This window comes from Capra hircus, chromosome 7 (assembly GCF_001704415.2).
Source record: "Capra hircus breed San Clemente chromosome 7, ASM170441v1, whole genome shotgun sequence".
Taxonomy (NCBI): domain Eukaryota; kingdom Metazoa; phylum Chordata; class Mammalia; order Artiodactyla; family Bovidae; genus Capra; species Capra hircus.
The window spans coordinates 62,142,122-62,155,567 of record NC_030814.1 but is presented as its reverse complement, the minus strand read 5'-3'; the positions used below and the strand labels follow the sequence as shown (position 1 = coordinate 62,155,567).

General features: G+C 39.9%; 1 protein-coding gene across 2 annotated transcripts in view; it reads right to left on the bottom strand.

Annotated features, from left to right (window-relative positions):
* SPOCK1 (SPARC/osteonectin, cwcv and kazal like domains proteoglycan 1) overlaps nt 297-13,446 on the bottom strand; it is a 589,026-nt gene continuing 575,876 nt past the window's right edge. For both annotated transcript variants that reach the window (XM_018050345.1, XM_018050346.1), the window contains 2 exons: nt 4,197-4,334; nt 297-3,761 (listed from right to left, as the gene is read on the bottom strand). In XM_018050345.1, coding sequence (XP_017905834.1) covers nt 3,571-3,761; nt 4,197-4,334 — 329 coding nt within the window. In that variant the 3' untranslated portion in view covers nt 297-3,570. The remainder of the gene's footprint in view (nt 3,762-4,196; nt 4,335-13,446) is intronic.

Below are 13,446 nucleotides of genomic sequence, written 5' to 3'. Positions count from 1 at the left end.
ATGGATAAGGATGAAGTAACAAAGTTGCAGCTTGAGAAAGAAGAAAGCAGCAAAAAGGAGGACTGGTGCCAAGATTCTAGGCTGAGTGGGCACAGGGCTTGGTGTGCCAGGGTGTTCTGAGAGGGTCAGGACAGGCTGTACCCCCTCGTGGTTGGCCTCCCCCGCATACAGAAGCCTTAACAGAGAGCCTTGCATTTAGTTACCCCCTTGACTTGCCCAACCCTTCCGCAGAGATGATGTTCGAACATGGCCTGGTGAGCGCATGTGCAATCTAACAAAGTACAAATGCTCAGACATTGCAGACAAATTAAAATTTATTGAGACAAACAAATGCACCTACTCAGGACTACAGTTAAGCATTTACTATTAACCAAAAGAGTCGTGTTCACATTCCAGATAAGTCTACATGGGAAAGCATTCAGAATTTACTAGGTTTTTCTACTTCACTATTTCATCTACAATAGGGACAACAAACTTGACACTCAGGAGTTGGTGGGCTCTCATTACATTGCTACACATGGAACAGAGACAGACAACAGTGACTTTGAGAAAAAGGTATAAAAAGACCAAAACCACCCACTGTAGAAAGGGCTCTTGGATGTTACTGTACAGTGTGGTCAAGGTTAAAAACAAAACTGTAGATGGCATCCTGGGAGGAGGAGAGGGGCAGACCTGGACAGACACGTTGTCATTCACTGCTGAGTGTGGGAAGATGGTCATAAAGGAGGAAGAACTGGTTCAGTAGGAAGGTATTCCCTACCTTGCCTACAACATGCCTAGAATGTTGGTGGAAACAAAAAGACACTAATATGGTAGACAACTAACCATTGTGGAATAAAATTCTGGGGCTTAACTTAAATGCTAAGGAAATGGTATCAAATAAAAGAACCATTTATAGAATAAGAATAAAACCATTCACTAAGGAGGTTCCAAAAATGAGTTATTGAAGTTTCAACTCCATACCTGTCTCCAATAAGGGAATGATTATCACAGTACTATATTTTTCAATCAAGATTTTGATGGATACTTTGTCAATATATAAAGGACTCCTACAAAAAAAAAAACAGAAAAAAATTCTTCTAAGGACTAAGTAACTAAAAAGTCACATCTTTAGTACTTACGCAAAGTATCTTTGAAAAAAACTAATGCTGTCTTACCAAAGTGAGGCATGAAAAGTGGCATTAATGTTGTTCCATTGATTTTGGGTTCCAGTCTTAGGAGGGCTTTTTATTTAATATTTTAATGAATCAAAATATCTTCTTGGAATATCTCTGAAAATGAGCATCTCATTACCTTCCTGGGAATTGACTAGTGAGCACTCTTCTCCATCATTAAGTTAATGCTAAGGATCTTTAAGTGTCATCTTAATTTGACACTTGTCATAAGATAATTAGGCAAATTAAAATCAGTGGTTCACTCTGTTCCTAGAAGTTTCTCTAAGTGAAACCAATTTGTCGATTTTAATTTGTTCTCTTGTGCATTTTTCTAAGCTCAGAGGAGACAATAACAATGGTTTTCTCTGATGGCCTAGACTGAGATTTTTTAATATGTCCCGATTCTTTTATATACGTGATTATAATTTAGCTGCAATTAAGCACCTGTTTTTATAAATTATCATCTCAGAGTTTTGTTCAAGTGAGGGAAAAAACTGAAACCGGAGTGATGGAGCTGAGATCCCAATACAGAGCTTGCCTGTGGTCACCTGACACCTAGGGTCCTGGCTGGTCTCACTTCTTTCAGGCTGAACAAGTTCAGTGTATCAAGTAAGTTCATGTCCCATCTGAGCCAACTCCAGGGATAAGGCAAGTGGGCCTGGCCAATGCAGGGATTTGAAATTACTAGTTTGAGGTGAGCTGGTAAAGTAGAAACAAATGGTCAGTTTGGGCTAGGGATTGGTCAGCTGCCACTATAATCCTAGTTTGGCTGAATATATTTTTTGCCTGAGTTTGTGTGGCCTCCTTATGGACTGGCTGGAGTGCAGGAAGGGAAGAAAAACAAATGTGGGCCACAGAGCCTTGCTGGGTGGCTGGTGGGGAAGGTGAAAACCCGGTGGGGCAGGAGCTTAAGGCCCATACTGAACTAAATGGGGCCACTTGGAAGACTACTCTTTGGTACTTGTATCGGGAGAAATCCTAAAGATTGTAGAGATGATGGCCCTACCAAATTTGGAGATGGATTCTAATCAGGAGTTGACTTAGGGCAAAGAAATGCAACGGTGAAGGGCTTTCTTCATGAGTCCTTTGACACATGTATGGGGGAGGGGATGAGCACAGGATTAGCTCTTTATCCCACCCTGGCTTCCCATGTGCTGTCATAAAGTTCTTTCTGGGCCTCCATCTGAGATTCTTTACAAATGTTAAGTGATCAAAGAAAATCTGTAGAGCTTTTGTAGCCTTATCATGATGTGTGGATAGATAGGGGCAAAACTGAAAGATTGAATTAAGGATGCAAAATTTTCTTCTGCTAGGGAACAGCAAGGAGACTGTCTTCTTAGAGAGCAGGGGATATGTGTACATGCCTTACAAAAAGCCCTTGAGTAGGTAGGGGAGAGAGGGGCCTGCCACAGACAGGACTGCCACAGCCCGAAGCGGGGTTGGAGCTGAAATGAGAGCAATGGCTTGTGAAGCTGCCCACGTGGGAGTCTCATGGCTTCTGTGAGGAAAGCGATTTAGGCAGACAGAGGCTTATCCAAATCAAAGAGGCTTCCAGTAGCTCTGCTGCCGCAGATGGAAGCAGCCTCCTCAGCCTGTAGGCTACAAGTGCCAACTGGTAGTGCAAAAAAAAGGACTTTGATACAGATTTGCTATTCCAGAAATGACGATCCAGGTCTAGACAAGCTGACAAATGTGTAATTGTTTTTCAAAGTTTTTTAATAGATACCCAACTCCCCCCCTTTTTTTTCAGAGTGGTGTGTACAGTGTCTTCTGTATATACTTACCTATTTATGCACGTACAGACAGAAGTATTCAGATACCTTTTTTAATAAAGAAAATCAATTCCCCAAAGGGACTCTTGACTGAATTAAGGCTGTTATTTGTAGGAAGCCAGATCAAGTGAAGTGAAAAACTGGTTTGTAATAATAGACACCAGGGGTGGCGGGGGGTAGGTTGGGCAGGGGGAAAAGGTACAGTGTGGTGTGTTTTCCACAACATCTACAGGACACAAGAAAAGCACTTAGACACGGTAAGGCCGGGAACCATGCTGTAATAACCACCCATGTGGGTGACTGGAAAGGGTCTTTGACATTTAGAGGGTGGGGGCTCCCTGCACTGTCAGAATCCCACATACATCACATGCTTGTTGTAAAAAAAACTCACAGAAGGGAAGGAGGCTCTCATTCGGCCAGCCATTCCCCTGTCTAAAAAACAAAGCACAACACCCTTCTTCCCACATGCCGTATGCAAAATCAGCATGATCCGGGAACAAGGAGTTGTCTTCCAAAACCCTAGCTTGGGTGGAGAGGGCGATGATGAAGAAGAGGCTGTGTGCTGTGGAGTTTTAGAGACAAATGCAGGAACGGGAAGTGACTTGCAATTCTGTGCAGACCTCGTGTCCTCCTCCGTGTGGGAACTACCATATGTACCCGACCTCATCCTCTTTGTCGTCGTCCTCATCCTCGTCATCCTCCGTCACTGCCCGGGCATGCACCCGCGGCTTCCCCAGTCTGTCCTTGGGTCCCAGCTCCTGCTCATCCTCCAGGTCATCCAGCAGAACCACAGAGCCACCGCTGCCAAAATCCCCCGAGGTCTCCTGCTCCTCCTCTGAAAGGAGGAAGAAGAGATGGAAGGTAAGATTCTGCTATGCCACACGACCTCCTTAGCTATAGGGCAAAACCATGCAGTTTACCTTCTGATCATGGGAGCATCCCCATCTACCTGGTAGGGACCACAAGCTTTAGTCTGTTAAAAGCTCCAGAATTCTAGGGAGGTTTATCTTGAGAGTCACTCTTGGCCTGCAGCCAGTCCCTGACTGTCAAAAACTGCTATCCAGTTCAATGATCATGGTGAGCTCCTGCCACTCAGAAAACTAGCTATGCATCATCTCATGTGATTCCAGGTTTACTGTATCTCCATTGTCAACTTGCTCACTGTAGACCACGATGACTTCTTGAGATTCTTCTGCCCAGATCCTCATACAGTGAGTACCTACGAGTCTCTAGAGGTCACTGAGGGGCAGGTAGAGAAGGCCTTACTCACCACAGTTCACAGCACCCTGTTTCCTGGAGCCGGCTAGCTCATTGCCATATTTATCCACACACCAGCACTGCCCTGTGCTGCCATGGCACTGTGTGGCTTTGTAATAGCCCTCCTCATTACACCGAGGGATGAATGCTCCTAGGGGAACAAAAGGTACAGCTTGAATCAGAAAGTCAAAATTGCTCAGTTGCGTCTGACTCTTTGTGACCGCATGGTGGATAGCCTTTCCCTTCTCCAAGGGATCTTCCCAACCCAGGGATCGAACCCAGGTCTCCCACATTGCAGGCAGATTCTTTACCAGCTGAGCCACAAGGGAAGCCCAAGAATACTGGAGTAGGTAGCCTATCCCTTCTCCAGTGTATCTTCCTGACCCAGGAATCATACCCGGGTCTCCTGCATTACAGGCAGATTCTTTATGAACTGAGCTTGAACCAGAGAAGTGCACAGATAGAGTTAATGTCTTCTAAGACAGACAACTTCTGTAGAAAAACATCTACTTCTGCTTTATTGATTATGCCAAACCCTTTAACTATGTAGATCACAACAAACCATGGAAAATTCAAAAGATGGGAATACCAGACTATCACACCTGGCTCTTGAGAAATCTGTATGCAGGTCAAGAGGCAACAGTTAGAACTGGACATGGAACAGCAGACTGGTTCCAAATCAGGAAAGGAGTATGTCAAGGCTGTATATTGTCACCCTGCTTATTTAACTTATATGCAGAGTACATCATGAGAAATGCCAGGCTGGATGAAGCACAAGTTGGAATCAAGATTGTTGGGAGAAACATCAAGAACCTCAGAAACGCAGATGACACCACCCTTCTGGCAGAAAGAGAACAGGAACTAAAGAGCCTCTTGATGAAAGTGAAAGAGGACAGTGAAAAAGCTGGCTTAAAACTCAACATTCAAAAAACAAAGATCATGGCATCAGGTCCCATCACTTCATGGCAAATAGATACGGAAACAATGGAAACAGTGAGAGATTTTATTTTCTTGGGCTCCAAAACCACTGCAGATGGTGACTGCAGCCATGAAATTAAAAGATGCTTGCTCCTTGGAAGAAAAGCTATGACCAACCTAGACAGCATATTAAAAAGCAGAGACATTACTTTGCTGACAAAGGTCCATCTAGTCAAAGCTATGGTTTTTCCAGTAGTCATGTGTGGATGTCAGTTGAACTATAAAGAAAGCTGAGCACCAAAGAATTGATGCTTTTGAACTGTGGTGTTGGAGAAGACTCTTGAGAGTCCCTTGGACTGCAAGGAGATCCAAGCAGTCGAGCCTAAAGGAAATCAGTCCTGAATATTCACTAGAAGGACTGATGCTGAAGCTGAAACTGCAGTATTTTGGCCACGTGACTCATTGGAAAAGACCCTGATGATGGGAAAGATTGAAGGCAGGAAGAGAAGGGGATGACAGGATGAGATGGTTGGATGGCATCACCGACTCGATGGACATGAGCAAGCTCCAGGAGTTGGTGATGGACAGGGAAGCCTGGCGTGCTGTAGTCCATGGGGTCTCAAAGAGTTGGACACGACTGAGTGACAACTGAAGACAGACAAGAGGGCTCACACATCGGACAGTATTTGCTATTGAGCCAGCAAGACAGAATGGCATGCTTCATTATAATCTAGTCGAGGTTTCAGGGGCCTAGGACTTACTCAAGGTTAGACAGGATTCCTTCTTTGATCATGAGTTCTACTTTTCCCTGTGGTCCTACTCTTACTTTTATTTCAGAATTTTCCCAAATTTTATTGAAATGTAACCGACATATAATTGGCATGATCTTCCCAGGTGGTGCTAATAGTAAAGAATCCGCCTGCCAATACAGAAGACACAAGAGACATGGGTTTGACCCCTGAATCAGGAAGATCCCCTGGAGGAGGAAATGGCAATCCATTCCAGTATTCTTGCCTGGGAAATTCCATGGACAGAAGAGCCTGGCAGGCTACAGTCCATGGGGCTGCATGGATTTGGACACGACTGAGCAACTGAGCACACACACACATAATTGACATATAACACTGTAGAAGATTAAGGTGTACAGCATAATAGTTTGACTTATATACTGTGAAATGATAACCATAATAATTTTTGGTTACATCCAACATCTCATATAGAAAAAAAGCTTTTTTTCCTTGTGAGAACTCTCAGGATTTACTCTCTCAACACTTTCATATCTACTATACTACAGTGTTAACTATAGTATAGTATATACTATATTGTGTTGTATATCTTCAATATTTATTTATCTCTGAACTGGAAGTTTGTACCTTTTGACCACCTTCATTCAATTCTCCCATTGTCGATACCCTGCCTGTGTTTACGAGTTTCATCTATTAATATTTCTTCATGAGTTGAAGATTAGACATACAAGTGACCATATGCACAGAGTTGGACACGACTGAAGTGACTTAGTAGCAGTGGCAGCAGCAGCAGACCATATGGTATTTTCTTTCTCTGACTTATTTCACTTAGGATAATGCCCTCAGCATCCATCTATGTTGTCGCAATTGGCAAGATTTCCTTTCTTTTTTATGGATGAATGATACACTGTTATACACATATACTCACACACACACACACCCATGCATACACTTCTTTATCCATTCATCCATCAAAGAACGCTTAGGTTGTTTTCATATCTTGGCCAATGTGAACATGAGTATGCAGATTTCTCTTTAGTATATTCATTTCCTTTGGATATATCCCCAGAAGTGAATTTCTGGATCATATGATGCTGCTGCTGCTAAGTCACTTCAGTCGTGTCTGACTCTGTGCGACCCCAGAGATGGCAGCCCACCAGGCTCCCCCATCCCTGGGTTTCTCCAGGCAAGAACACTGGAGTGGGTAGCCATTTCCTTCTCCAATGCATGAAAGTGAAAAGTGAAAGTGAAATCGCTCAGTTGTGTCTGACTCGTAGCGACCCCATGGACTGCAGCCCACCAGGCTCCTCTGTCCATGGGATTTTCCAGGCAAGAGTACTGGAGTGGGGTGCCATTGCTTTCTCTGCTGGATCATATAGTAGTTTTTTTTTTTTTAATTTGGTGGGGGGGGGACCTCCATACTGTTTTATTCCATTGTGGCTGCACCAATTTATAATCCCAGCAACAGTGCACAACAGTACTCCTTTTCCACATCCTTGCCAGCATTTGTTATTCCTGTTGTTCCTTTTTCATGAACGCCCTTCTCACAGGCAGAATCTGATATCTTACTGTGGTTTTGGTTTGCATTTCTCTGACAATTAGTGATGCTGAGCACCTTCTCATGTCCCTGTTGACTATTGCAAATTGCATCATCTGCAAACAAAGAAAATTTTACATATCCCTTTCCACCTTGGATGACTTATTTCTTGCCTGATTGCTCTGTCTAGGACTTCCAGTATTACCCTGAGTAGGAGTGGTGATACCTTTGTCTTTTTTCTTGATCTTAGAGGAAAAGCTTTAAACCTTTCACCATTGAATAGGATGCTAGCTGTGGTTGTCATATGTGGTCTTTATTAAATTGGGGTACATTGCTTTAATACATAATTTATTGAGGTTTTTATCATGAACAAATGTTCAGTTTTGTCAAATGGATTTACTGCATCTATTCAGATGATCATATAATATTTTTCTTTCATTCTATTAATGTGATGCATCACTTGGCTGATTTGTATGTGTAGAACCATCATTACATCCCAGGGATAAATCCTACTTGATCATGGTGAATAATCCTTTTAATGTGATGCTTACTTTGGTTCACTAGTATTTTATTGAGAAATTTGTTTTTGTTCATCTATATTCATCTGGGATATTGGCCTGTAGTTTCCTTGTAGAGTTTTTTCGGGCTTTAGTAACAAGGTAACTCTGGCTTCATAAAATGAGTTTGGGAGTGTTCCTCCCCTCTGAAATTTTTGGGAGGAGTTTGAGAATGATTGGTGTTTTTCTTTAAATATCTGGTAAAATTCACCAGTGAAGCTATCTGCTCTTGGTCCATTCTTTCCTGAGAGACTTTTCATTACTGATTCAATCTACTCACTAGTCTGTTCAGATTTTCTGTTTCTTCCTGACTAAAGTTTTTTTTTAATACTTGAGAGAATCATAGGATTTTTTAATCCTTTATATATTTCTAATGAGTGGCACAATAAAAAAAAAAACAAACCTGTTTTCCTGGAATAAATACTGCTTGGTCATGATATATTGGATTTAATTTGCTGATCCTTTTATATCTGTGTTACTCAGTGACAGAGGTATATAATTTTATTCAATTTCTATATCAAAGCAACTCTTTTGTAAACTGATTCAGGTACTTTTCTTTTTCTATACTCCAGATGTTTTGTATAAAATGAGAATGATCTCCATAAAGTATTCAGCTGTAGAAATATGTTGAGCCTAGTGCCTATTTTAGGAGGTGACAGTAGTATTTTGATTTAAATTAATTTTTTTCTTAGTTTAGTTGAGTCTTTTCTTCATGAGCCAAATATGGTAATTCATAATTGTTATGAGTCAGTTTATAGCAATGGTTTTCAAAGTGTGGGCCCAGAAGCAGCTGCAGCATCAGTGGGAAATAGCTTAGAAAATTTTTGAGCTTACCCCAAACCTACTGAGTTAAGAACTTTGACCGTAGGGCCCAGAAAACTAATAAACTCTCCAAGTGTTTCTGATGCACAGAGAAGTTTCAGAACCACAAACTTATAGTATGCATCTATATCTGTGGTTACAAGGCTTCCCAGGTAGCTCAGTGGTAAAAGAATCTGCCTGCCAATGCAGGAATTGCAAGAGATGCAAGTTCAATCCCAGGGTCAGGAAGATCCCCTGGAAGAGGAAATGGCAACCTACTCCAGTATTCCTGCCTGGAGAATACCATGGACAGAGGAGCCCGGCAGGCTACAATCCATAGGATTGCAAAGAGTTGGACACAATTGAGCATGCACGTGTGTATATCAGAGGTTACATCCCAATTTTAAATTCATGAGAACATTTGAGACTTTCATGTTGTCAAAGGTTTGTCTATTTGATTTGTTTTTGCTTTAGTCTTAACTGTATTGTGCTTACAGCTTATTTGAAATTTTAGGTTTCTTTTTCTCCAGAAATGCATTTGAAGCCATGACTGTTCCTCTAAGTTTCATTTTAGTTGCTTCTCTCTCTCTCTCTCTTTTTGGCACACAGTGCTTTTATTTTCACTCATGTCTAAATGTTTCGTATTTTTACTTTATTCAGTTTTGACTACTAAAAAAAATCTAGACATGTAAGATTGGATAATCCTTTTTTACTTCCACTTGTAGAGAATGAATATGATCTATGGTACTTTTTTGAGATATTTAGTTTCAGCTTTTTTTTTTTTTTCTGTGACTCTATTTCTGCTTTTTCTTTTTAATTGGAGGCTAGTTACTTTACAATATTGTGGTGGTTTTTGCCATACATTCACATGAATCAGCCATGGATGTACATGTGTTCCCCATCTTGACCCTCTTTCCCACCTCCCTCCCCATCCCATCCCTCAGGGTCATCCCAGTGCACTAGCCTTGAGCACCTTGTCTCATGCATCAAACCTGGACTGAACGATCTATTTCACATATGATAATATACATGTTTCAATGCCATTCTCTCAAATCATCCCACCCTCACCTTCTCCCACAGAGTCCAAAAGTCTGTTCTTTACATCTGTGTCTCTTTGATGTCTCACATATAGGGTCATCGTTATCATCTTCCTAAATTCCATATATATGCATTAATATACCGTATTGGTGTTTTTCTTTCTGACTTACTTCACTCTGTATAATAGGCTCCAGTTTCATCCATCACATTAGAACTGATTCAAATGCATTCTTAACGGCTGAGTAATATTCCATTGTGTATATGTACCATAGCTTTCTTATCCATTCATCTGCCAATGGACATCTAGGTTGCTTCCATGTCCTGGAAGACATGTGTAAACAGTGCTGCGATGGACATTGGGGTACACGTGTCTCTTTCAATTCTGGTTTCCTCAGTGTGTTTGCCCAGCAGTGGGATTGCTGGGTCATATGGCAATTCTATTTCTAGTTTTTTAAGGAATCTCCACACTGTTCTCCATAATGGCTGTACTAGTTTGCATTCCCGCCAACAGTGTAAGAGGGTTCCCTTTTCTCCACACCCTCTTCAGCATTTATTGTTCATAGACTTTTTGATAGGAGCCATTCTAACTGTCATGAAATGGTACCTCATTGTGGTTTTGATTTGCATTTTTCTGATAATGAGTGATGTTGAGCATCTTTTCATGTGTTTGTTAGCCATCTGTATGTCTTCTTTGGAGAAATGTCTGTTTAGTTCTTTGGCCCATTTTTTGGTTGGGTCACTTGTTTTTCTGGAATTGAGCTGCAGGAGTTGCTTGTATATTTTTGAGATTAATTCTTTGTCAGTTGCTTCATTTGCTATTATTTTCTCCCATTCTGAATATTATCTTTTCACCTTGCTTATAGTTTCCTTTGTTGTGCAAAAGCTTTTAATTTTAATTAGGTCTCTTTTGTTTATTTTGCTTTCATTTCCAATATTCTAGGAGGTTGGGGCATAGAGGATCCTGCTGTGATTTATGTCGGAAAGTGTTTTGCCTATGTTCTCCTCTAGGAGTTTTATAGTCTCTGGTCTTCCATTTAGATCTTTAATCCATTTTGAGTTTATTTTTGTGTATGGTGTTAGAAAGTGTTCTAGTTTCATTCTTTTAAAGTGGTTGACCAGTTGTCCCAGCATCACTTGTTAAAGAGATTGTCTTCTCCATTGTATATTCCTGCCTCCTTTGTCAAAGATAAGGTGTTCATAGGTGCATGGATTTATCTCTGGGCTTTCTATTTGGTTCCACTGATCTATGTTTCTGTCTTTGTGCCAGTACCATACTGTCTTGATGACTGTTGCTTTATAGTATAGTCTGAAGTCAGATAGGTTGATTCCTCCAGTTCCATTCTTCTTTCTCAAGATTGCTTTGGCTATTCGAGGTTTTTGTATTTCCATACAAATTGTGAAATTATTTGTTCTAGTTCTCTGAAAAATACCATTTGTAGCTTGATAAGGATTGCATTGAATCTATAGATTGCTTTGGGTAGTATACTCATTTTCACTATATTGATTCTTCTGAGCCATGAACATGGTATATTTCCCCAACTATTTGTGTCATCGTTGATTTCTTTTATTAGTGTTTTATAGTTTTCTATATATCCAAGACAAATGTGTGTTTGAAAAGACTATTCTGTGCTCATGTACAAGAATACATATATTAAAATGCTAATGAATTATATTGTTTCTTCTTTTGTCTCCTTGAACTATAATTTTTCAAGAAGAGGTATATTCAAGTCTCTAAATAGGTTAGGTATGACAGTTCCTGCAATTCTGTTATTTTTGTGTGTTTGTTTCCTTTTTAAAAAATTTTATTTTGGACTACAGTGGATTAACAATATTGTGTTAGTTTCAGGTGTATAGTAAGTAAGGTGATTCAGTTATACATATATCTGGATTCCCTGGTGGCTCAGACAATAAAGAGTCTGCCTGCAATGAAGGAGAAATGGGTTCGATCCCCAGGTCAAGAAGATTCCCCCGGAGAAGGAAATGGCAACCCACCCCAGTAGTCTTGCCTGGAAAATCTCATGGATGGGGAGTCTGGCAGGCTACAGTCCAGAGGGTCATGAAGAGTCAGACATGACTTGAGTGACTTCACTTTCACTTATTCTTTTTGAAGTTATTTTCCTATTTATTACAGAATATTGAACAGTGTTCCCTGTGCTAACAGCAGATCTTTGTTCACTATTTTAAATGTAGTAGTGTGTCTATGTCAACCCTACAATTTTCTTTCTTTGTCTGATCTTGTCTGGTTTTTGTATTAGGGTGATGGTGGCCTCATGGATAGAGTTTGGGAGTGTTCCTTCCTTTGCATTTTTTTGGAAGAGTTTCAGAAGATAGGTGTCAGCTCTTTTCAAAATATCTGAGAGAATTCGCCTGTGAAGCCATTTGATCCTGGATTTTCGTTTGTCAGGAGTTTTTAAATCACAGTTTCAATTTCAGTGCTTATGATTAGTCTGTTCATATTTTCTATTTCTTCCTGGTTCAGTCTTGGAAGGTTGCATCTTTCTGAGAATTCACCCATTTCTTGCTTGTCCATTTTATTGGCACATAGTTGCTTGTAGCTGTCTATTATGACCTTCTGTATTTCTGTGGTGTCCATTGTAACTTCTCCTTTTATATTTCTAAATTCATTGATTTGAGTCCTCTCCCTTTTTTTCATGATGAGGCTGGCTAAAAGTTTATCAATTTTGTTTATCTTTTCAAAGAATCAGCTTTTAGTTTCATTGATCTTTTCTACTGTTTTCTCTATTTCATTTATTTCAGCTCTGATCTTTATGATTTCTTTCCGTCTACTAACTTTTTGAGTTTTGTTTTTACTTCTTTCTCTAGTTGCTTCAGGAATAAGGTTAGATTGTTTATTTGGGGTTTTTCTTGTTTTCTGAGGTAAGATTGAATTGCTATAAACTTTCCTCTTAAAACTGTTTTTTTTTTTTTTGCTGTGTCTCATAGGTTTTGGATGGTGATGTTTTCATTGTGATTTGTCTCTAGATATTTTTTTAATTTCTTTGATTTCTTCAGTTATCCATTGGTTGCTTAGTAGCATATTGTTTAGCTGCCATATATTTGCATTTTTACAGTGTTTTTCTTGTAGTTGATTTCTAATCTCACAGCATTGTGGTCAGAAAAGGTGCTTGATATGATTTCAGTTTTCTTAAATTTACCAAGGCTTGCTTTGTGGCCCAACATGTGATTACTCCTGGAGAATGCTCCATGTGCATTTGAAAAGAATGTGTATTCTGCTGCTTTTAGATGGAATGTTCTATAAATGAAGTCCATCTGGTCTAATGTATCATCCAAGGTCTGTGTTTCCTTATTGATTTTGTGTCTGGATCATCTGTTAAAGTCCCTTACTTTTACTGTGTCACTATCAATTTCTCCTTTTATGGCTATTAATATTTTCCTTATATATTGCAGTGCTCCTATGTTGGTTGCATATATACAATTGTTATAATGTTACATTTTGTTTTAAAATTATAGGTATACCTGTTGAGATATAGTAATAGTATAGTAAAAGAAACATTTCAGCAAGATAATATTACATAATTCTCTTAAGAACTAAAAACAAAGTAGGCAGCTTTTAATAGTATCTGTCTCATAATAAATGAGTTTGGCCCGTTCACATTTATTGTGATTATAGATATGCTTGTTTTTATATCTACCACTGTACTTTGT